Source organism: Oncorhynchus keta, chromosome 14 (genome assembly GCF_023373465.1).
Source record: "Oncorhynchus keta strain PuntledgeMale-10-30-2019 chromosome 14, Oket_V2, whole genome shotgun sequence".
Taxonomy (NCBI): domain Eukaryota; kingdom Metazoa; phylum Chordata; class Actinopteri; order Salmoniformes; family Salmonidae; genus Oncorhynchus; species Oncorhynchus keta.
In genome coordinates, this window is record NC_068434.1 from 69,147,345 (window position 1) to 69,174,273 (window position 26,929).

Consider the following 26,929-nt stretch of genomic DNA (forward strand, 5'->3'; position numbering starts at 1 on the left):
CTTCAACGTTTGTGGAATGAGAAAGGAACGAAGACCTCAAACAGGCGAGCGTGCAAATTATTTGCAGAATTCTCAATTGGCTAGCAAATCCACCAGCTTCGATACTGCTATGTGATATTTGGTTGAGTAACATGTGATGCTGGTATGTATGTAAGCATTACGGTAATACGAACATGTTTATTTAACCACTGCAATAATGCTATAGCTTCTAGTAACTAGCTAAATAACCCCTTATAGCTAACTAACACATGCATGCCTTTCTAGCTACACTTGTGAGCCGTTTAGATATATTAATGCACTCCTTGAGTATTGTTATTATATAACGCCAACATCTGATTATGTTGCTTGGCTGGTGTTCTACCTAGCTAGGTAGCTATTTGATGTATCGTATTTAGACGTGTCCGAAATGTGCGGATGAGTAATAATGTGTCTGTAAACGTCGTGCTGCGGTTCGCACACCTCACCTCGTGGCAGTCAGTGATGACGTCAACATGTAATGTTATGACATTTGTAATTTTGTGAGGTTTGTGGGCTCCATCTAGTGTACTTTACAGACAATGCCGCACTAAGTTCAATCAGGACATGCGCTGCATAGCTTCTTTATACTTTAAAAAAATATATTATACATTTCTTTCCGCCATCAGAAAATATACTGTATAGGAACAACTGGAGCGGTGTTTCAACCAGCGTCACCAGGTTTCGGGCCATGCACACTACTACATGGGTTATAAAGGTCCAGACCTCTTACCAGCTCGCCATTTCACATCGGCTGCAGAGGCACTTATATTATTCCCCTTCTTCCGAAAGTATCCCATGCACAAACCAGAATGTGAACAGTGAATAACGTCCATTAAAGGCCAGGAAAAACCATGGGTTTCCCACTGCTGGTACCAGTAGTATAGCTGCCCTAACCCAACACCTAGCAACCTCCTCAAAAGAGATTTTAAGATTCGGATCTCTTAGTGTAACAGCTAATGTGTTTGACAGTCGCAAACACCCGGCTTCAAACCCTGCCAGTTGTGACTTCCCTCTGATTTCTCCAAAATAAGAGTGAACCGCTGGAGCAGGTTTTGAACCAGCAATGCTGTGGTTATGGGGTGAATCGAGTGCAGTACCACCTGTACCATAAAGGTACCTCTTGGTAGAGGCTGTAGTGCGCAACGTGCCACGTACAACAGGTAAGCTATGTGACTGTGATGTTGGAGAGCAGACTGAATTTTGCAACCATGTCATTGAATCAGTTGGTATAAATTGTTTTGTTACTTTTGGGGGGCTTTGAGAATATAGGCCTATTTAAAATATTAAAATTGTCAGTGTGATTTTAAAAATACCTATAGCCTAAAATCTTTAAAAAAAAAAATGAAATATTAAAATATTATAATACATGAAATGAGGAGAGAAAGAAGTAGGCTCAATGTATTATTGTGTGCATTGTTGACGGTAGTCCACTGCTCCTATGTCATCACAGGTTATCTATCCTCAAATGATTTGAACATCCCACAATGCATTGCTGTGCGCATGTTGTGAACATAGATATCAGGTGTGCCTGTGGGATGAAAATTAAGACCATATCAAGGTCAGAGATGCAGTCCGAGATTGTTTGCTAAAATGGATGACGAGGAGGAGACTTGGCTGACGATTGTGGCTTGTTTTGGGAGCATGGAGAAGCCAGAGATAAACAGACTACTAAATTGGGCTAAGCAGGCAGCACTGCACATGAAGTCATGGCATGAGCATGGTGAACGTTTAGACATGGTTATGGAGGAAGAAGAGCCGAGTGCAGTGGGAAGATGTGTGTTGAGGAAAAATGGCACCAAGTACAAGCCGTATTCTGCTGTGTCTGATGGCTCAGAAAATGAACCCAATGATGAATTACCTGTGGTGGCATGTGAGGTGAAGACCTCAGATCCTCGCTCCGATGGTCATGCAAATGAGGATTCTGGCCCAGTGGGAGTGAGATTTTTGTCGAAAGCGGATCCTGCCTTTTGGTTGAGCCATGTGTAGTCTCAGGCTGGGTAGAAAATAAGTTGGGTAATGTTAAATCGGTGAAGGTATTATCGGTGGGGAAAAACGGTCAATTGTGGGGGTGCCTGTGTTGCTGGGGATCAGAAGTGCCTGGTGCGAGAGAGACAGGCTGAAGGTGCCAGGGTCAGAGTAGAACAGAAGGTGTCACGCTGAGGCAGGGAAGAGAGTAGAGGATGATGGATCAAAGGTGAGTAGTAGGCTTAGGCCAATACAGACTGATTTGAATTTGTGCTTCAGTAAGGTTGGCTTCTTAGCATTTATTGCCATGGTTATCAATTTGTACTGCAGAAATGGAATGTAAATCACAGAAGGTAGAGGTTGTGGTGGCAGTACTTGGGTGTATAAGGTTTTACGGAGGAAGAGATACAAGGTGTGTTGAACCAGAGTCCGTTCTTCCCAGGCCGTCAGACTGGTGTAGGATCAGTTAGGGTCAAAGTAGTGGAATGAGCTGGTGATAATTATATATATATATATATATATATATATATATATAATTGTTTTATTAAATAGGTGTAGGGTTAGTTGGTGGTGCATCTTTTTTTTCTCTCCCCCTTTTTTGTGTTACAAAAATTGACATGATAAACCACACACTACCGCACAATAGGTGGCAGCATGCACAAACAAAATGTGCGAACTTCATTATACCGAAGAAGAAGCTGTGCCTGTGTATCGCTGCAGTGAATTGGCAAAGCGACAGCAACGCAGGATTGTAGCTGCTCGGGGCTGCTGAGCAAATACCATCTCAGGCCGGGCTGGATAGGACCCCATCGCATTTTCTATAATTTGGAAATTATATATAGCTCGACAGGAGAGTGTTTTAAATTTAAGTGGATCAGATTGTAACCAAGCCATTTTATATTGGCTATTTGTTTTGTATTCATTTAAATGACCCCGACTCTCACCAATGGTGTAAGCTGTGTTCATCTCTACATGGGTAAACAATTTTGATCATCGGGCATTTTGTTATTTATTTAAAATATTTTTTTAAGTGATATTGTTGTACTCTCGAAAGGGAGTCCCTTTACGGAATACAGCTGGATTGCATAGGGGAATCTTCAAATCTGTCTGGGCTAGGAGGAGATTCGATTTTTTTTCCATCCGGGAGTGGGGGATAATATGTCCAGGCGAAAACAGAACAACCCCTTCAAAGTTAATTGTAGGTATCTCAGGTATTGTAAATGCCATTTTTACTTGTTGAAAAGTAGTAAGGCGTATCATTTCCTCCATCTAACTAGACGATTGTTTTCACCACCGTTGAAATTGTGAACTGTAAGACAATGTGTCAATCACCATCGTTGATACAAGCGCCTGATACAATGTTTTAGTTCAACCTATGTAGCGCGTAGACGTCAATATTTGTATAATTTTGATGATACATTGAATCAACGCGCGTGACACCGACGATTGTCTGTATTTTCGAACCCCCCAAAATTATCATGAACCATTATTAGGCTACTAATACTATGATATTAATATTTGTATGGAGATGACAACCTCACAATTGCATGCGCAGGTCGTTTTCTCCGAGGGAAACTATTCAGATAGTTATTTCCATGTGTTTACCGGCGCTTATGTTTGTGGTTTTTAATTAGATTCTTTGTTGGAGACAGCAGGAAAACCTGCTGTGGCATGCTGGTCCCTGTTTTCAACTCTTGTTTTGAGAGTACGATATAGCCTACCAATGTCAATGAAAATAAATAATGTTAGTCTTGAGATTAGGACAGATTTCACCCATCTTGGTCTCAGAATCCATGTAAGATGTTGTCCCTCATAAAATGTCAGTTTAAACTAGGTACAACATGCTTTTGCATTGACTGTACTTTCTGTTTCTCTGGATAAGCTCTCACATTGACATCTCAGATACAGAACCAGTACAGCCAGTGGAGAATAGCAATGTCGGTCATACCACTAGCATTGTCAATGCCTTGGGCCAAAATAAGAGACCATATATATATTTTTAAATGGAAAGGTGCACTGCTTGGTTTCTGTAATCAGAGCCCACTGAAACGAGTTTCGTTAAACATTTCTGTTCCATGAGTGCTGTTGTGTCTGTCATAGTCACCAGCTTAGGGGAGGATGTTTTTCAGTGTCACAGACTACGTTGGCTATCTGCAAGCAACATTCCTCCAATTCCAATGGGAGACTACTCCAGAGCAGGTATAGTCTAGGTACTACAGGTTTGGTAGCTGTGTAGTTGCCTGACAAACATTTCTACCGATGGTGATGATGTCCTTTTCCTATGCATGCTAAAAGGTCAAACTGAGTGCATGATGAATTGGCCTGCTGATCCTTCATAGTGTAGGCTACTGGATGCCTGGGGACGCATAAGTCCACCCAAGGGGACCATGTAGCCTTTAGGGTCCTTTTCTAAACATAGGAGAGGCTAGTTTGTTTAAATTTGGTGTTGAAATGCGTATTGCTCTAATGGCCTCAGTAATCCCTATATGCTAACAACATCTGTCACGGGAAACGGTAACACAGTAAGGATGCGTGATCTGCTGGTAGACGTATTGGTCCATAGAACTCTGTTGTTCAAACACAGTATAGTAAAACAACAACATACATTAACAATCTTAAGGCGTTTTTGGGGGGGCTTCTAAAGCGACGTCTCCCAGCTTCACGTACTACTTCTGACTGATAGTTATGAAATAACAACAGTCTTTTTTTAATTACCCTCAGAATGAATCCAACTTTCACACTTTCCTATGACCACATACAGTTGGTCCAAGACAAATTCACACATGCACACACACATACCACATAGTTTATAAAATGATAATAGGCCATTTTCTTAACCCACCATCTAATGAAAAATTATAATAATCCTTAAAAGTGGTGTGTGTGTGTGTGTGTGTGTGTGTCCTGAACTGATGTGAAATGTCCCTCGATGTAGCGCACAGACATTACCAGCATGGGAAAACTAGTCAGCGAGCCTGTCTGAGCCAATCATGGCTGGGGTAAAGGGAAAGCATAGCAGGGGAAACAGCAGCTGTTTTAGAAGTATCTGTTTTGATAGCATGCATTCCGGGTTGTATCAAAATAGTTTTCATTGTGGATCTATAAAGCCATACAGATGGGTAATTTTGTGTTTATTTGTTTGAGAGCAGAGTTGGGATCATTTCAGACACTTCACTGGGGAGGAGGGCGGGATTCTGGAGAAAAGGGGTGATGGCGGTTACTTCCGTTTTGCCTTAATTAAATACCAGGCTGCCAATTAGGCGAAGTGAGAAATGATCTGGGAGTCTGGGATTATCTGATGTCTGTGTTTCACCATTCCCATGGTCCTGAACACCACAGTGCCTGTACATGGATGGAAGGCAGGGGCCCCAGCACTTCCTAGAGATTCAGACAGTATTTTGTGTGTTGGAACAGAGGGTGGGTAAAAAAGAGGGGAGCTTGAATTCAACAGGAGCCCCATTGCTTAGTGTTTGAGTAGAGTTTTGGCATTCTCTCTTTTGTCTGTTTTGTCCCCCCTTCCTCCTCCTCTTTCCCTCTGTGTCTGTTGGCTGATGAGTTTGTCTTTGTCTGGATTCAGTCAGACACTGCGTCACCTCCTGCCTACAGACACGCAGACTCAGAGATAACATCAGAGTGGCAGAGACATGGGGAGGGAGGGCCGGTGGGAGAAGAGAGACAGATGTACAGACAGAGCCTAGCAGTGGGGGATGGGTAGCTCTCACATCAATCATTGGCTGTGTGCCGTGGAGCCAGTCTGTAGCAGTTCATAGTTCAACAATCAGACCCACTCTACCAATGCTAATGAGTGCCTGGATCACTATGGGAAATGTGCCCAAACTATTTTCACATACTACACTCTGCTAAAAAGTTAATGCAGGAATGACAGCCCTGTGAATATTAGAGGGTAGTTTTTTTTTTTTTTTAATGATAGATTTTATTCCTCAACCCTCTCACACACAGACCATGCTCCTCAGTGGTGTGTTGCTCCAGGATTAGAACAGAGGCTGTAATTACCTCTGCCAGCCTCAGGTAACTGGATGAAAGATGTTCCTTCCATCACACTGAATGGAAAGACTGGACAGGAAGGGGAGGGTAATAACTGGAGGGCTAATGAACCTAACGGTTGCAGTTTATATATATATTTTTTTCCGTTCGAGAGATATTGAAATGATCAAAATAAAACCTCCCGTTAACGTATACTGATGGCAGGAATGAGTGTACTGTCACTAACAACTGGAGAGGCCCTGTGCTCCCATTCCAACCCTGTCAAGCTTGGGTGTAGATCGGAGGGGAAATGGGATACTAATGCAATGAGCAGAGATGCTGTAAAATGCTGAGCGCCATGTGAGGGGTTTAAGCAGACACATATGGGCTCCTTGGTATGAGGCATTGGCCTCCCCCTCAGAGCTGCTGGTATGGATATAGAACAGTCAGAGCTGCGTATGAGCAGGGAGGACAGAGGGTGAGCCAGGCTGTGCAGTGTGTGGGTGGTACTGAGAGAGGGAGATACAGTGCCTTGCAGGCTGCTAGTGGAAAGGAGTGCAGGCTGCTTCCCCCTGGGACTGCAGCATGCTTGGATAAGCGTGTGTGTTCGTTCTGCTTCTGTGAAAATTGGGGGTCTGGTTGTGTGTGAGTACATGTCAATGTGCGCTTCTGCGATGTGTTGATTCAGCATTATATTGGCATGTCAGTGAATATGAAAGCATCCATGTCAACTGCATATAGGCTCGGGGAATGATTGTGTTTAAAAGTTTAGGCCTTTCATGTATTCTATGTTGTGTTTCTATAACCATCTTGGGGCCAGTGTATTATAGCAGCTATGATGGGTTTATGTGTGTAGCTACGACTCCTTTAATGCTGGATAGGCTTGGTATTCTAATCTGAAGCACTTTCTTCAATATGCTAAGTGTAGTAGATTGCTTGGATTTCGTGGCTAGTCAGCACCTACACCAGGTAACTGAAGTGCAGGCTACACACCAGGTCTGTGCTCTAGAAATGTCTTCCCCCGACTTCATGATCACGCTCCGCCTTGCACTACTGACCTGTCAATCTTCTGTTCCAGGGCTGTCATTCCTATGCCTAGCACGTTTTACCTCCAAGGCTTTGTCTGCTGGCTGTATTTTCTTGCATTGTCTTGTAATCTATCAACTGTCTTTTTATACACACCTGACTCTCTCAAAACTATGTCATTGAGGATTGCCTCAATCAGGAATCCGATGGGAAAGTGACCGCCCATTTTGCCTTGGTTCTTCGATCTTCCGGTTTTTGAATGGGCTTCAAGGTTATATAACCACATTTTATAGTATACAGTATAAAAGTTAAGTAAACGAGTGCATAATTGTACATTGATTTCATCCACGTTCTCTGTTAGCTAGACCTACTAGAATAGTTCTGTTGTGATAATAACGTTAGTTGTGTTGTCAGAGTTAAGGGCCAGGCACCAAGCCAATAACTATAAAGATAAACTATAGGCTACGTAACTGTAACACGCTGGTGAGAAACCACACTAGAGGAAAGTTTTTATTGTTCTGAAGTCCTACACCTGTCAATCAACTGATCAACACATCCTACTGCACGCTGTCTATTAATAAGGTGACCATGCGTTCTCTAACACACAGATACTGGTTCAGACCATTCAGTGCTTTCAGGGTGTGTTCATTGTCATAGTGACAACTGCAAATAATACATCAACGTAGGCCTAATGTAAAACAATATACTAACTCCTACTGTATTTAAATGTATCATTTCAGCAACAAATGCCATATTGCCTGCATATCTATTACACCATTGCTCAAGTGGTTTGCAAGTGACTTCCATTTTTCTAATGGTTGTCAATTTCTTTGGGTCTTATTTTGCACTGTGCTCATCTCTCTGTCCCGTGCAACTATTTGCAATGCATCAGTGCAACAGTGTTATCATAATAAGTGGTCAAAAGTAATCACACCAATGCACTTTCTCTCCTCAACAATCTGTAGGCACTGCAGGATTTTGTTCCAACTAGGCACCACACCTGACCAACTGAGCTAATTGATCAGTTCAAAGTTTGTCTAAATTCAACACACCTGATCCTCCAGGTCAATTAAATAAAAAACATGAAGTGCCTGCGGGACTCCAGGACCGGTGTTGTCTACCCCTGCTATAGCCTGTTGTGAATGAGAACTGCTGGAAAGAGAGGCTGGTAAAGTGTAGCTGATGTAATAAGCTAAATATTTACCAGTCAGAGTGCAAGAAAAAAAGTTTTACTGTTATCATTTGAGTGCACAGTTATTGTCCATTTGATGTAGGCTAATTTGAATAACACCTCAAACGTCCGATTTTGTAAAAAGATAACTGCATATGCCTACAGCCTAGGCCTGGTTATGCAACCATTTGGATCAGTTTGGGACTATTCTCCACAGTTAAGAAGGTCCAGAAAGGTACATAAGCAGGCCATGCGTGTGTTCTGTCAGGATGTAGGATGTTAAGATAGGCCTACTATAGGAAAATATGGGCTTCTCCTTTCCAACTCCCTGCCCGTTCTTAATGCTGTAGCCTATTTTACATTCCGCAAGCATGTATCTCTCCTCTAATAGGCTATTAGTAGGCTAAAGAAAATACGTCGAAATAAGTGTCCAACAAGCTTTTGTGGTCTAGCTTTTTCTGGGACTCCACAAGATTTAAGAGGAAGAGACCCCAGGTGTGTAATTGCGCAACAGACTGACAGGCATGGGATGTGGACTGTCTCCTAAACTAGAAACGTATGCATATTAACCCATAATTCAGAAGCTCAATGTTAGGCTTTATACCGCAGTGAATATATGTATCCTACCTAGGCGACAACAACACAATGTAACAAATAATTTTGTTTTCAATTGAGTACAAAACTCTAGTCTAGGCTGTAGTATTTTTCACTGTAGTTTGTCTTTTGAATAATGCTCAAAAGCCTAGCGTTTTTATATGTTAATTTAGAAATGGCTGCATTTAGCTTGCCTGATTGGGCAACCATTTGGATCAGTTCTGGGGTTTTACTCAGCTGTTAGCCTACAAGGTCCAGGCACATTAGCAGGCCAGTAATATGGTGTATTTTTTGTCAGGATTTATCAGCGAAAAGAAACATGCTAATGCAGGGATTTCTAGTGGCTCGAATATGAATTATGATAAGCAAGTTGTATCCATAGTTTCTGCATTTGGCTTCCGTGTTTTAAGTGTTTGAAAATCAGGTGGATATGCCTAGTTCACCCCTCCTTCTGATGGTCCTATCATCTCCCTGTGACTCCTCTGTTCACAGGGCCCTTCCACAGCACCGGCTTTGCAGGCCCCCTCCACACTATTAACATGGATGGCAGGGACGATTTCATTGAGGACAGCGAATGCCACAGCAACAATTCCCAACAGGACAGCATTTCAGGTAGGCATTTAGGGCATTTCCCTGACCCTAATGTGACATACTCTCTGTAGGGGGTGTCGTGAGAGAATATGACTAGGTCTGTTCTGTTGTCTGTCTATATTGATAGGGCTGTGTTTGCCTCCATAGAAGACAGTGATAGCGACCTGGACAACCACGACTCATCCTCCAACACCTCAGCTGACGACCACATGACCTCCACCAAGAGAGCACACCACAGGGGAGTTAAAGAAGTGAGTGTCACTGTCAGGGTTACCCATGGAGGGGTGTTCTCTCCTCCTAGTACTGTTATCATGTGTGTCCACTGAGTGTGGGCCTGCCTGGTTGCTGATTCACACATGCATTTCCTTCCTGATTTGATAGTGTTCTACAGATCTCAGGGTCATCTGGCCCTCTAGACATATGTGGAAAGGTTATTGCCCCATCCCGCACTGTCCATTTCCAGAATTATGTTATTCAATAATCCTACAAAAAGAGATGCAGCACAAGAATACGTCTGAATACATTGCATTTGTAAATTGTAAACTGGCGATTTACAGAATATCCTCACACCTTCAGACCCCAGAAACAGAAAGCATCTCGGGTTGTGTGGTGTGATTCACAACCCTGGCAGAGTCATACAGTGTGTCATAGTGACAGTCAATGAGTCACTGGGGGCCTGAGGGTAATTCTCTCTCATACACACACACAACCTTATGACCTGCCATTCAGAATTCCTGCTCCCAGGACCAGCCATAGAGGTACTGTAGAGAGGATGAGCATATCCACCCTTTAGATGTACATATTAAATCCTCTTCTAATATTTGCCCTACATTCTCAGTTTAGACAGAACCACCATTACATAACTTACTGTATTATTACACAATCATTAGCATACATATTACTGATGAAACAGATCTGTATGGTAGCTCCACATAGCATCCACAGTATCTGAGTGTACAGTAGTACTGATGCCTCTGTGTTTCTCAGGAGAGCGAGGAGGGGGCCGACCTGATGAACAGCTGTGTGTGTCCTCTGTGCACCCTGGAGTTCAGCAGCCCCGAGCAGCTCATCACACACGTCTACCAGGTGAGGACAGTACAGTACCAGACAGTCCACCATGGCACCAAGTATTCAGACGGGGCCAAAGCCTCCTTAGCTTCAGCGGTTGGATCAGGGGGATAATGGGCTAGGGGTAGATAATCACCATTGAACCTCCTAGGAGCTACTGTCATCACTACACTAAAGAGGGAAGGATAATTATGATCCAGTCATGTGATCAGTCTCTGGGTTATGTGTCAAACCTAAGGTTTGGATGTTTCAACTTGTTTAAAGTTATCAGTGTCTTCTAACTGAGCCAGAATGACACGTTTACCACCAAACCACTTCCTCCTTCCATTCGTGTTCTTTCTCACATGGTGGTCTAGTGCTAACCACATACGTTTATGCCACAATTGTAGATATGTGTATTTTTAGATATGCACTGTTGTGGTTTGTCCTCACTTTTAGGTTGTTTATAAAATACACTGACAAACAAAGAGAACCATTGTGCTTTACCTAATTAAATGCCTATAACTCTGTCTGTCTGTCTGGAGCAGCACACATCGTTGATGGGCAGCAGTAAGAACTACGTGTGCCCAGTGTGTGGGCGCACGCTCAGCTCGCCAGGCTCCCTGGGGCGCCACCTTCTCATCCACTCTGAGGACCGCCTCTCCAACTGTGCTGTGTGTGGGACACGCTTCACAGACACCCACAACTTCAACAGGTCTGTGCCTCCTCCACCACTGTAACTGACAATTAACCTGTACGTCTGTCGTTGTTTTTGTATTGTTTAAGTGTTTGCTATGCAGGGGAAATGATAAGACAAGCGGAACTATGTGGCTAAGAACTGTTGGAACTGGGATTATTATCGTAGCAACAGACCTTTTTTGAGTGAAGGCAATCCCCAAGTTTTCATGTCTTCGGGTATAGTTCGTAAAGGTGGAATTGTGTATGTTAGGATGGTAACGTTATAATAATTAAGGATGACGCGTGAATTTATACCAGGAATAATACGTGGGAAGTTTTTGATTTCCTCCCTTCTGTAATAAGCAGACAATGAGGTATTTTTTTCCTTTATTCATGTGTTTAATCTGATCTCCGGCTAAACTGTTTATTATGTACAGTCGTGGACAAAAGTTTTGAGAATAACACAAATATGAATTTTCAAAGTCTGCTGCCTCAGTTTATATGATTGCAATTTGCATATACTTCAGAATGTTATGAAGAGTGATCAGATGAATTGCAAAGTCCCTCTTTGCCACGCAAATGAACTGAATCCCCCAAAACATTTCCACTGCATTTCAGCCCTGCCACAATAGGACCAGCTGACATCATGTCAGTGATTATCTCGTTAACACAGGTATGAGTGTTGACGAGGCTGGAGATCACTCTGTCATGCTGATTGAGTTTGAATAACAGACTTGAAGCTTCAAAAGGAGGGTGGGTGCTTGTAATCATTGTTCTTCCTCTGTCAATCATGGTTACCTGCAGGGAAACACGTGCCGTCATCATTGCTTTGCACAAAATGGGCTTCACAGGCAAGGATATTGCTGCCAGTAAGATTGCACCTAAATCAACCATTTATCGGACCATCAAGAACTTCGGTTCAATTGTTGTGAAGAAGGCTTCAGGGCACCCAAGAAAGTAAGTAAGCGCTAAAGTTGATTCAACTGCGGGATCGGGGCAACACCAGTACAGAGCTTGCTCAGGAATGGCAGCAGGCAGGTGTGAGTGCATCTCCACACCCAGTGAGCCGAAGACTTTCGGGGGATGGTCTAGTGTCAAGAAGGGCAGCAAAGAAGCCACTTCTCTCCAGGAAAGACATCAGGGACAGACTGATATTCTGCAAAAGGTACAGGGATTGGACTGCTGAGGACCGGGGTAAAGTCATTTTCTCTGATGAACCCCCTTTCCAATTGTTTGGGGCATTGTTAACGGATTTTTTTTAATCAATAATGACTAATTATGTATACATTTCAATCTGGACTGACTAATCAGAAAACTATTATGTTATAGATGTATGAATTTTCTTTTAACCTTAGTACTGAATATAATCAAGAATTAGAACAATGACTGTCTGTTCCTTGGTAGAAATGAATGAACTTATAGCCAGACTGGATAGAATGCTTATCTACACAGGTAGACCTTGGCTTGGGTCGTAAATGATCTTAGTAGGGAGAGACGATGTGGGAAAGCTTGAGAACTATACAGCCATTGTACTGCTGGTTGATTAGACGGGGTAGTACATAAACTAATGACGTCATTTTCAGTTTCTAATCTGTGGTAAACTGTATCATGTTCAGTACTCTCGAGAATAAACGCAGCTGGTTGATTTTTGAGTCTGGTCTCTGTCCATTTTATGCAAATAAGAGTATTACAAATTCTTAGGCATTGACTGTTTAATTTTAATCGTGTATTAAAACAGAGGAATATAATTCCTGTAACAGGCATCCGGAAAAAAGCTTGTCCAGAGAAGACAAGGTGAGTGCTACCATCAGTCCTGTGTCATGCCAACAGTAAAGCATCCTGAGACCATTCATGTGTGGGGTTGCTTCTCAGCCAAGGGAGTGGGCTCACTCACAATTTTGCCTAAGAACACAGCCATGAATAAAGAATGGAACCAACACATCCTCCGAGAGCAACTTCTCCCAAACATCCAGGAACAGTTTGGTGACGAACAAACAATGCCTTTTCCAGCATGATGGAGCACCTTGCCATAAGGCAAAAGTGATAACTAAGTGGCTCAGAGAACAAAACAAAGATATTTTGGGTCCATGGCCAGGAAACTCCCCAGACCTTAATCCCATTGAGAACTTGTGGTCAATCCTCAAGAGGTGGGTGGACAAACAAAAACCCACAAATTCTGACAAACTCCAAGCATTGATTATGCAAGAATGGGCTGCCATCAGTCAGGATGTGGCCCAGAAGTTAATTTACAGCATGCCAGGGTGGATTGCAGAGGTCTGGAAAAGGGGTCAACACTGCAAATATTGACTCTTTGCATCAACTTCATGTAATTGTCAATAAAAGCCTTTGCCACTTATGAAATGCTTGTAATTATACTTCAGTATTCCATAGTAACATCTGACAAAAATATCTAAAGACACTGAAGCAGCAAACTATGTGGAAATTAATATTTGTGTCATTCTCAACTTTTGGCCACGACTGTATGTAAGCACTTCAGAGTTATATCAAGGTAATCACTCATAAGCCAAAGTCAAACATAAGGCAAGAAAGTTGTAAGAGTGTGCTTAACTGTATTTTCTTTTACTTTAGTTCTCACAGAAGGTGATAATTCTGACTAAAACTACAGAATAAAGCCGCCAGTTAAGATCAAGGAAAGGTTGTGCTCGTGGTTACTGGAGTGAGCTACAACCACTACTACCTCATTTCAGTCCTATACCCTAGTATAGTGCTTCAGCCTTTCACACACACAATGACATGGGTTATCTACAGAGTTTAGCGAGTTAGGCTGTCTGTCTGCGCTAGCCTGTAACAGCTGTGTCCTGTAACTCCTCACGTCTCTGCCCCCCTACACAGGGAGAAGCTCAGAGAGGTCCTGAACACAGGCAGCAGTATGGAATGCAGCAGTGGAGATGAGAACTGTTCCATGTCCCGGTCTCTCTCCAGCAGCCCCATGGGCAACCCCGGTCATGGCCTGATACACGGTCACGGGCCCAGCCACAACCAAGGACACAACCCTGGCCGTGGCACAGGCCACATCCCGGGACACAGCCAAGGCCCGGGATACAACCCCGGCCACAACCAAGGACAAGGACATGGCCCAGGACACAACCATGGCCAAGGTCTCGGACACCTCCCAGGCCACCCACTCCCTTCACTGCACCACAGCCTCCTCTCTTCACCCCCCTCCTTCCCTGACGCCCTCAGCCCCTCACCCGGCCTACCCATGCTGCCAGACATCCTGAGCCCCATGCCTGTGCACCCGGCCGGAGTGCTGCTGGTGTGCAACAGCTGTGTGGCCTACCAGCAGCTGGTGGACGCCCAGTCTCCCATGAGGAAGTGGGCCATGCGCAGGAAGAATGAGCCGGTGGAGGCACGCATGCACCGTCTAGAGCGCGAGCGCTCCGCCAAGAAGACCAAGCGGGAGCACGAGTCACCCGAGGAGCGGGAGCTGCGGAGGCTGCGGGACCGCGAAGCCAAGCGGATGCAGAGGCTGCAGGAGACAGAGGAGCAACGGACACGGAGGCTTCTGCGCGACAGGGAGGCCATGCGGATGAAGAGGGCCAACGAGACGCCAGATAAGAGGCAGGCCAGGCTGATCCGTGAGAGAGAGGCCAAGAGACTGAAACGGCGGCTAGAGAAGATTGACCCCTCCCTGAGAGGTCAGATAGAGCATGACCCAGCTGCTATGGCTGCCCTGACGGCAGACATGAGCCTGTTCCAGTTCCCCTGCCCCATGCCTGTCCCCTCTCTGGACAACAGCCTCTTCATGAAGCTGCCCTAGCAGGACCAGGTCACTGGGGGCAGCACACTGGACCACTAACAGTTATAATGGCCTCTCCACTACGCCTGTGGGTTGCCATGGCCACAGATGGAACCATTCCATGCTGGTTGAAATTCCAGCAGCTTCTGTGTCCAACGACTTGATACCCGAACTCCTGTGTCAACAAATAACATTAATTTATTACAGACTAGCAGGAAATAAGAGCAGGTTCAAGAATGTTTCACTTAATGGTAGGTATTGATAAAGCATGTTGTAAAGAGATTTGATCTGTTCTGTTTTGGGTGCAAGCAGACTTTGACATACCAGCCCATTGTGACAGGAGGAGTTACACCCTTCCATCTTTTGCACATGGACCTTCAGTGTTGGGAATGAGTCACGTAGCCCATAGCTCTCTCCCTCGCCTCTTGTCCCTTCTGCTAGCAAAGTCGCTGGAGTTTACCGGTAGCTACACCTCTCTCACGCTGCCAACGTGGGTCTCTGCTCTGGCTAGCTCATATCCACCCAATCAACTACCTCAGTAAGGGGCTGAGGCCGAGCCCTCTGTGGCCTACGTTCTGACTCCCAAGCTTCTTTACACGTTACACTACAGAAGAGAATGCAGGTTTTTTCCTTAGTTTGAGGGTGTGTTTATATCTCTAGGACGTATTCACAGCTCACCAGGAGAATATTCAACAGGACATTCAGTAAGACATAGTCAGAAATGTACTGTATAAAACGGGAACGATAGAAAATGGGCCTGTTCTATACATCACATTTCTATCCGCTATGCTCTGAATATGCTGTACTATTTAATGAGCCCTGTTTTGAGCAACATTGTCCTCCATTCCAGCATATTCTCTTCAACTCAAAATATACTGCCACTACTGTAGGTCTCTTTGCCTTTTATTAGTCACGTTGACCTTCCTCAATCTGTTTTTCCCTCGTACCTTCAACACTCAACCTTTGCCAAGTAGTTGGTAATAATTTACTTTATGCATCTTCTGTTGCATTGACATTTTTGGCTCATCAAACCACAATCTTTGCTGCTGTTACTGGTCTGTATATGTTAGTTACCTCTAGGACATTTAGGACTCGAACATGTGAACTGAGAGTGCTAATTTAATTGCATTTTTCTAAATGCCCCAAATTGTCATATTTCCTTCCTCACTTAGCCAACGTATTGAAATATGCTCATACAGTTGAAGTGGGAAGTTTACATACACTTAGGTTGGAGTCATTAAAACTCGTTTTTCAATCACTCCACAAACTATAGTTTTGGCAAGTCGGTTAGGACATCTACTTTGTGCATGACACAAGTCATTTTTCCAACAATTGTTTACAGATGATTTCCCTTTGAATTCACTGTATCACAATTCCAGTGGGTCAGAAGTTTACATACACTAAGTTGACTGTGCCTGGAAAATTCCAGAAAATTATGTCATGGTTTTAGATGCTACTAATTTACATAATTTGAGACAATTGGAGGTGTACCTGTGGATTTCAAGGCCTACCTACAAACTCAGTGCCTCTTTGCTTGACATCATGGGGAGATCAGCCAAGACTTCAGAAAAATTCCACAAGTCTGGTTCATCTTTGGGAGCAATTTCAAAACGCATGAAGGTACCACGTTCATCTGTACAGACAATAGTACACAAGTATAAACACCATGGGACCACGCAGCCGTCATATCGCTGAGGAAGGAGACGCTTTCTGTCTCTTAGAGATGAATGTACTTTGGTGCGAAAAGTGCAAATCAATCTCAGAACAACAGCAAAGGACCTTGTGAAGATGCTGGAGGAAACAGGTACAAAAGTATCTATATCCACAGTAAAACAAATTCTATATCGACATAACCTGAAAGGCCGCTCAGCAAGGAAGAAGCCACTGCTCGAAAACCGTCATAAAAAAGCTAGACTACGGTTTGCAACTGCACATGGGGACAAAGATTGTACTTTTTGGAGAAATGTCCTCTGGTCTGATGAAACAAAAATATAAATGTTTGGCCATAATGACCATCATTATGTTTGGAGGAAAAAGGGGGATGCTTGCAAGCTGAAGAACACCATCCCAACCGTGAAGCACGGGGGTGGCGGCATCATGTTGTAGGGGTTCTTTGCTGCAGGAGGGATTGATGCACTTCACAAAATAGATGGTATCATGAGGCAGGAAAATGTTGCTTCAATATATCCACATCTCAAGACATCAGTCAGGAAGTTAAAGCTTGGTGGCAAATGGACAATGACCCCAAGCATACTAACAAAGTTGTGGCAAAATGGCTTAAGGACAACTAAGTCAATGTATTGGAGTGGCCATCACAAGGCCCTGACCTCAATCCTATAGAATATTTGTGGGCAGAACTGAAAAGGCGTGTGCGAGCAAGGAGACCTACAAACCTGACTCAGTTACACCAGCTGTCAGGAGGAATGGGCCAAAATTCACCCAACTTATTCGGGGAAGCTTGTGGAAGGCTACCCGAAACGTTTGACCCAAGTTAAACAATTTAAAGGCAATGCTACCAAATACTGAGGGCATGTAAACGTCTAACCCACTGGGAATGTGATGAAAGAAATAAAAGCTGAAATAAATCATTCCCTCTATTATTCTGACATTTCACATTCTTAAATAAAATTGATCTTAACTGGCCTAAGACAGGGAATTTTTACTATGATGAAATGTCAGGAATTGTGAAGCACAGGGTTTAAATGTTTTTGGATAAGGTGTATGTAAACTTCCGACTTAAACTGCTTGTGTCAGGGTAAAAGCTATATTTTGAATAACTAATCTTTGCATTTTTCCAGTGATCTCACTTTGCAGAGTTCCGCTCTCCAATGAGCATGTTCTAGACTCATTATTAAACCTGTTGACCCGTGCCCAGTTGGGAGAGATCTCTGGTCTTATCTGTTTCCTTGACCTCATTCCAATTGATATTTATGCAACATGTGAATATATATTTTGTAAAGAAAATTGGGGGATATTTTTTTGGTTTGGTATATTATAGATGAAAGTACACATTTTGCCATGTTTGGTTCTATACTGTATGAATTTTTTCCCCTTCTCTTTGGTCATATGTTCTCAATTTCTTGCCACAAAGGTTACCTCCGATACACAATGTTTCACAACTGAGCTCTGCAGACACATATTGACAATGTTACAGTACATGATTCGTTTTCTGGAGTAGTCCTTGAGATAGGAACTAAGCCGGTTCTCAGTTTGAGCCACTACCAGGCTAAAGCCCAGAACAGAATAGCATCCCGCTCAACAGGGGAAAAAGCTATTATATTCTAATTGTCCTTAAGAGTCTAGGAGTGGTTCAAACCTCTATGCAACAATGCTGTTTATTCCAAGGGAAATTTGACTCTTAAAACTATGCAGAGTGCAGGAAAAAAACAAATGGACTCAAATGTATGGAATTGTGCAACTCAGGCAATGCAACTCAGCGAGGCCTCTTTGGCCATAGATTCAGCGCCCTGGTCCATTAACTTATTTTCAGCAGGGTCATATCACTATCCTAATTTAAGATACACAGAGAGCAGAGCCATGCTCAAGACAAAGTTGTCACACACTGTCATTATCTTTGCTATAAAATCTGTAACAACATTTCTGCCAAGTACTGAACGTATGGACACCTTTTCAATAATGAATACTGGGTTTTTCTGACTGAACTGGCAGCTGATATTAGTGTCATCATCCTCACACAGTGGAATAATGCAATGGAAAATGTGGAGTACGCTCTTCTTTGACATTAAAATACTACAAAAGGAAATTGTATTGACAGTTTCCCAGGTTCTGTTTGTGCTTTTGAACAGCACTGTCTAAAGCTCTGCCTAGCGTGACAGTCTGGATTAGGTTAACACTGCATGTCGTGAAACTGCATATGTTCTACAATGGTTCAATATGAACTTGTATTCTACTGTTATTCTATGCCTGCCTGTTTTTGTTCAATTTAATCAAAAGATGTTCTTTGAACTTTGGCCTTTTTACTAGTCTATCAGGATATTCTCTTGATGTCCATGTTTACAAAGGAAATCCTTTTAAGAAGGCCAAAATCAATGAGGGTAAACAAGTGAAAATCAACACTTTACGCTCGTTCTGTTGTCACTGCTCAGAACGGTACTTTTACGGCAGCCATTCTGCTACTGGATTAACAGATGTACAGATCATGTTAAAAGCAGGAATAGAATGTGGAAATAAACATTGACTTTGACACCCGCGCTGTGTAGTAATCGTTCTCTTCGCTTTCAGTTCACCCTACGCACCAGTCAGCAAATAAAGCATGCCACTCACGGACTGGCTCTCTCCAGGCCACAATGGCCTCTCTATTCATGGCAGACACAGACAGTATCATAAACCTCTTTAACACCTACACAGAGTAGTGCTATCCAATGCTAACAGAGCAGGAACATGGAATGATAGGAATGAAAATACTGTACTGTAGTTAAACAACCTTATATAATTCATTCAGACATGATCCTGAAACTCAAATTTGACCTCTGGTAATAAAATCATTCATAACCCAAAGCTGCAGATGAGATGACCCTGGAACTAACTCCAGAACCCACATATCACCTCTCCATGTAGACCAGTCAAAGAAGAGACCAAATAAAACACAACTCTGAAAATAGGGTAATAGTAAGTACATATATATACACATATGTATATATATATATATAGTGTTTACTTAACAAACATGATAAATGCAATGTCTCCAAGAAGTTAGCTGTAACAATAAAAATACAATATCTTTGTGTCCTTAAGTACATAGAATTAAAACAGCAAAACAAAAACAAAACAGCCTTAAGTAGTTCACAGCGGTACAAATATACAGTACAAATCTATTTTATTCAAAAAGGGTACAAATTAAAAAAACGCAACAAAATATAGTTATTAATGCTTTGTAAAGTTCAGGTAGGTGTAGGGTACTGTACTCTAAGGGAGCACTTTGGGTGGACAACTAAGGCTTTTGATAAGAATCAATTCATATTGGTACGGCCATACTATATTAAAACTCACTATACAAAAGTTTATACAACCTGGATTATATTTGAGGATTGAATATTACATATACATCATTGCATATATTTTGCAGATTTTATACTCTAAAAAAAGGATGCTGTTTCTTTTAAAACTGGTCAAATGTCACGTAAAAAGCAGTAACTTTACTGCCAAAATACAAATGTCAAATCTGAAAATACACAACTCCATTAAAACTTTTAACCATTCTCATCTTCCTGATTTAATTCTGCATCTCTAGTGCCTGGCAACAACACCATCCCATCCAGTCTATTTACCTCAGTCATACAAGATCAGACCAACAGGGCTACTTTATACAGGGGTCATAAAGCCTTTTTCCATAATCACAAAACAAAAACAGACCATACAGTTAATAATAAATGAAAGTTGTCACTGGTTTGAAAAGCCTCACATGTAGATCAGACAGGACCAGAACTACAATAGGTCGAGCACAACCTCACCTTCAGGGACCTACTCCCAACGTCCACTCACATTAACAACAGAGGTGTGTGTGTGTGTGTGTAAAAAACAGCGAGTCAGTTACTGGTCCAGCTTTCAAGCAATGCTAAGGACTCACCCTAACATGATCCCTCACTGTAACATCTCCCTATCCAGAGATACAGTCCATCCCCAAATGCCTTTCTGCTTATGAATAAAACACCAGGAGAGTGCCAAGAGGGGTCAATACAACAAGAGTGAACTGATCCACCTTTGCAGCTACAGAAAAACGGGGAAACTGGGTCACTTGGAAGCATCATTCCATTAACACATTGTACAGATCTTAAGGCGTTATTGACAAGCTTGATAATAGCCATACAAAACATTATCTCTACAAACATGCACAACTGTCAAGTGATTGTTTCATTGGGTTTTGTGTTGTTTAGCGCTAATAATTAAAAACTTCAATTAACCAACCATTAATTTTATAATACTATAAAGGATGGAAAATTAGTGCAATTTTCTTTCTTGAAAAAAATTGTAATCAAAAACGTACAGGTCAAATGTTTCCCCTTCCTTAGAGTCAAGAGAAGAACCTAGAAAACTGCTGAAGTAGCACTTTTACGCTCCGAGCAGAAGTCTGAGAATGATGCTAGTCTGACTAACAGAGGGCGTGCTGCTAATGTGCCTGTCCACCCGACTGTCTGCTGAGAGTCAGAGTGGTCATACAGCCACTACCACATACTGTGTTCAAGACAGAGAGGAAGAGGTAAATAAACAGGAGGCACTGCTTTGCACCTAGAATGGTTGTCCCAGACCAGAATACTGAGTTTGATACACATGTTGTGTGGCAAGGCAAGGGGAGGAGAGGAGGTGGTAAGACACAGAAGTGCTGTTTGTGCATGTGAGGAGTTCTGTTAATAATATTTTACTGAAGTAAGAATATCTGGAGGAAAGAGTGTGTTGATGAGCAGTGGGGTGTTCCAGGAAGCAGGATCATTACCGTAGCCAGTTAACTTTGATAGGCAGCCAAACAAATCTCTTCATTTTCATTGAGAAAACTAAACCCGAATATGGATTGTTGGTTGTCAAGTCAATTATACCATTACCACTTTCAAGTTGATAATTCTCGAAAATAAATGCAGGTATTTACGTTTTTGGGGGGACTGTTAGCTGGCTAACTCATTGATCCTGCTTTCTGGAACATCCCCCAGGGAGGTGGGACATGAGATGCAACCCATTCACAAAACATTTGACAACAGTGCACAGACACAGGCAGGCTGTTGACAGTGTCCTTTTTCAGAGCATCTGCACTCTCCACACCATCTCCTATAAAATGTGAGACAGGCCCAGCTGAGAGCCCTTGGTAAGGCAGTGGATTTTGGAGAGTAAAAGTTCACCAAAGAGAAGACTCTGACCCTACAGGGCTGAAATACACACCGTAACATTCATACCATATCTAAACAAGGTATTGCTACACGTGACCAAGAGAGATCGTAAGGCCAAAATCTAACTGGATATCCATGCACATAATTTGAATTTCAGCACAAATCCATAGACGTCAATGACAGATTTACATCAAAATTTGAGTTCCACATGCATACCCATCTCTGGTCATGATTTGGCCTGTACTACCTGGCAGCGGAAGGTGGAGGTAGGCTGAGCTGACTGGAACAAAACACTGTGCTGAACTTAGGTTAGTGACAACTAAGGGTCTGAACAAAAACCTAACAAAATAAATCCACTATATTCAGACACCTAAGAGTGGGCACTGATAAGCAATAGTACTCAGAGAGATCAGCAGTGTACAATGACTGCATCAGCCACCTTCTTATATAGATTACAAACCTGTCCTACCCCGTAGTAGGTACACTTGGACACTGAAGAGCAGAATACTTCAGAGTTTACTGCATAGCACATGCTTATACTACATGACGTTTTCAGGTATTCTATGTAACTGTATTGCTTATAGCATAAAAAAATTAACAAAACGTGATCACTGTAAAAAAATAAATTAATACGTATTGAGAGGTTTAGGGCTAAATGTCTACTGCTCCACTGTGGAAAATCATCCAGCTCATCTCTGTATGGCATTTGACCACTACCGTATTTAAAAACATTTATATTTCAACAAAATGTCAAATTGGTTGTCATGACGGTATCAAATGGTATGTGACTCTGCCCTGATCGGGCCTAACGGACCTCCCCTCTCCCTCTCCTTGTTGTTGAAGACGGTCAGAGGTTTTATCCTCAGTGAACTGTGAGTCCTTGGGGGCTCCACTCAACAGAAATGTTGTGGAGGCAGTAGGGTTGGAAGGGGTGTATGAACTAGATTTGACACAGCCATCTATAAATAGTGTGGATGAGGGACTCCAGTCCATTAGAAGGCATTGGGTGTCACCACACACAATCACCAGTCTTCACCTCAGAGCTCAAAGACCAGGATACAGGTACAGACAGGCCAGCTGAGAGATGCTCTAACACACAGTTACCTTCTCACACAGTATCGGTGAGCCTGGGATATTAATGCTTGGATCTGTGTTGGAGCACATCTTGTGACACAGGTGATATCAAAACAAATACACATTTACAGACAGGACTATCGGTTCAGAAGTGACCAGAGACATTAAAACTAGACAAAACTGAGGTGAAATGTCTTTCTGACAAGAGCATTAACATTTAAGAATAAAAAAATAACTGGAATTACCATAAGCTAATGGGAATATCTGGCTGCTTTGTGGAATGACATATCAAACTGAATGTCTGTCTACTTTATGGAATGATATATCGAACTAAATGTCTGTGTGATCTTTACACCTGCTCTAATTGCACTTCATCTTGATTTCATCCACTTGAAGTTTCTGTGACTAAAATCTGTGTCCGAAAAAGGAAACTGCAGCATTTTTTCTTGGCTAATTTGTAAACAGTGTCAACCATGCAAGTTAGCTTCTCTATTGCGAAAACTACCTTAAGAATACTTTAAAAGAAATAATGTAATAACTACAAAAACATTTGTAATTCCCATTACAAGGTCAGTGTGAATCAACAGGTGAAGTTTTCTATGTGCAATACAAGACAATCTTAAGGTCCACTGGAAATAATATTGCCATGGACAAAATAAAACAATTCTACATGTACACAAGTAGGTTAAAAGACAAAGGAGAGGACAAAACAGAGGACAGTTAAGATGCTCACCACTGATTTGGAGTCAAGCCTCTCTTGGAGATGCACTTGAATAAAACCATATAGAGTAACTATACAGGGTAACTATATAAAACCATATAGAGTAACTATACAGGGTAACTATATAAAACCATATAGGGTAACTATATAAAACCATATAGGGTAACCATACAGGATAACTATATAAAACCATATAGGGTAACTATATAAAACCATATAGGGTAACCATACAGGGTAACTATATAAAACCATATAGGGTAACCATACAGGGTAACTATATAAAACCATATAGGGTAACTATATAAAACCATATAGGGTAACCATACAGGGTAACTATATAAAACCATATAGGGTAACCATACAGGGTAACTATATAAAACCATATAGGGTAACTATATAAAACCATATAGGGTAACCATACAGGGTAACTATATAAAACCATATAGGGTAACCATACAGGGTAACTATATAAAACCATATAGGGTAACTATATAAAACCATATAGGGTAAACATACAGGGTAACTATATAAAACCATATAGGGTAACCATACAGGGTAACTATATAAAACCACATAGGGTAACCATACAGGGTAACTATATAAAACCACATAGGGTAACCATACAGGGTAACTATATAAAACCACATAGGGTAACCATACAGGGTAACTATATAAAACCATATAGGGTAACCATACAGGGTAACTATATAAAACCATATAGGGTAACTATATAAAACCATATAGGGTAACCATACAGGGTAACTATATAAAACCATATAGGGTAACTATATAAAACCATATAGGGTAACCATACAGGGTAACTATATAAAACCATATAGGGTAACCATACAGGGTAACTATATAAAACCATATAGGGTAACTATATAAAACCATATAGGGTAACCATACAGGGTAACTATATAAAACCATATAGGGTAACCATACAGGGTAACTATATAAAACCATATAGGGTAACTATATAAAACCATATAGGGTAACCATACAGGGTAACTATATAAAACCATATAGGGTAACTATATAAAACCATATAGGGTAACTATATAAAACCATATAGGGTAACTATATAAAACCATATAGGGTAACCATACAGGGTAACTATATAAAACCATATAGGGTAACCATACAGGGTAACTATATAAAACCATATAGGGTAACTATATAAAACCATATAGGGTAACCATACAGGGTAACTATATAAAACCATATAGGGTAACCATACAGGGTAACTATATAAAACCATATAGGGTAACTATATAAAACCATATAGGGTAACCATACAGGGTAACTATATAAAACCACATAGGGTAACTATATAAAACCATATAGGGTAACCATACAGGGTAACTATATAAAACCATATAGGGTAACCATACAGGGTAACTATATAAAACCATATAGGGTAACCATACAGGGTAACTATATAAAACCATATAGGGTAACCATACAGGGTAACTATATAAAACCATATAGGGTAACCATACAGGGTAACTATATAAAACCATATAGGGTAACCATACAGGGTAACTATATAAAACCATATAGGGTAACCATACAGGGTAACTATATAAAACCATATAGGGTAACCATACAGGGTAACTATATAAAACCATATAGGGTAACCATACAGGGTAACTATATAAAACCATATAGGGTAACCATACAGGGTAACTATATAAAACCATATAGGGTAACCATATAAAACCATATAGGGTAACCATATAAAACCATATAGGGTAACCATACAGGGTAACCATACAGGGCAACTATATAAAACCATATAGGGTAACCATACAGGGTAACTATATAAAACCATATAGGGTAACCATACAGGGTAACTATATAAAACCATATAGGGTAACCATACAGGGTAACTATATAAAACCATATAGGGTAACCATACAGGGTAACTATATAAAACCATATAGGGTAACCATACAGGGTAACTATATAAAACCATATAGGGTAACTATACAGGGTAACTATATAAAACCATATAGGGTAACTATATAAAACCATATAGGGTAACCATACAGGGTAACTATACAAAACCATATAGGGTAACTATATAAAACCATATAGGGTACCCATACAGGGTAACTATTTAAAACCATATAGGGTAACCATATAGGGTAACTATATAAAACCATATAGGGTAACCATACAGGGTAACTATATAAAACCATATAGGGTAACCATACAGGGTAACTATATAAAACCATATAGGGTAACCATATAGGGTAACTATATAAAACCATATAGGGTAACCATACAGGGTAACTATATAAAACCATATAGGGTAACCATACAGGGTAACTATATAAAACCTTATAGGGTAACCATATAGGGAAACTATATAAAACCATATAGGGTAACCATACAGGGTAACTATACAAAACCATATAGGGTAACTATATAAAACCATATAGGGTACCCATACAGGGTAACTATTTAAAACCATATAGGGTAACCATATAGGGTAACTATATAAAACCATATAGGGTAACCATACAGGGTAACTATATAAAACCATATAGGGTAACCATACAGGGTAACTATATAAAACCATATAGGGTAACCATATAGGGAAACTATATAAAACCATATAGGGTAACCATATAGGGAAACTATATAAAACCATATAGGGTAACTATATAAAACCATATAGGGTAACTATATAAAACCATATAGGGTAACCATACAGGGTAACTATACAAAACCATATAGGGTAACTATATAAAACCATATAGGGTACCCATACAGGGTAACTATTTAAAACCATATAGGGTAACCATATAGGGTAACTATATAAAACCATATAGGGTAACCATACAGGGTAACTATATAAAACCATATAGGGTAACCATACAGGGTAACTATATAAAACCATATAGGGTAACCATATAGGGAAACTATATAAAACCATATAGGGTAACCATATAGGGAAACTATATAAAACCATATAGGGTAACCATATAGGGAAACTATATAAAACCATATAGGGTAACCATATAGGGAAACTATATAAAACCATATAGGGTAACTATATAAAACCATATAGGGTAACCATATAGGGTAACTATATAAAATCATATAGGTTACCATACAGGGTAACTATATAAAACCATATAGGGTAACCATACAGGGTAACTATATAAAACCATATAGGGTAACCATATAGGGAAACTATATAAAACCATATAGGGTAACCATATAGGGAAACTATATAAAACCATATAGGGTAACCATATAGGGAAACTATATAAAACCATATAGGGTAACCATACAGGGAAACTATATAAAACCATATAGGGTAACCATACAGGGTAACTATATAAAACCATATAGGGTAACCATACAGGGTAACTATATAAAACCATATAGGGTAACCATATAAAACCATATAGGGTAACCATATAGGGAAACTATATAAAACCATATAGGGT

The 26,929-nt window shown here is 41.2% G+C and overlaps 1 protein-coding gene across 11 annotated transcripts; it reads left to right on the top strand.

Moving 5' to 3' along the window:
* LOC118394170 (zinc finger protein 821-like) lies at window positions 1-19,043 on the top strand. Of its 11 annotated transcripts, none has more exons than XM_052462264.1 (6): window positions 1-142; window positions 9,251-9,370; window positions 9,477-9,600; window positions 10,337-10,435; window positions 10,945-11,111; window positions 13,928-19,043. In XM_052462264.1, exons 2-6 carry the CDS (start codon window positions 9,333-9,335, stop codon window positions 14,853-14,855), a joined length of 1,356 nt encoding a protein of 451 aa, XP_052318224.1. In that variant the 5' UTR covers window positions 1-142; window positions 9,251-9,332; the 3' UTR covers window positions 14,856-19,043. The 11 variants fall into 11 exon arrangements, with proteins under 11 accessions (XP_052318224.1, XP_052318221.1, XP_052318223.1 ...); XM_052462261.1 differs by having other exon boundaries at window positions 9,497-9,600; XM_052462263.1 differs by having other exon boundaries at window positions 9,500-9,600.
* Window positions 19,044-26,929: the final 7,886 nt, after the last annotated feature.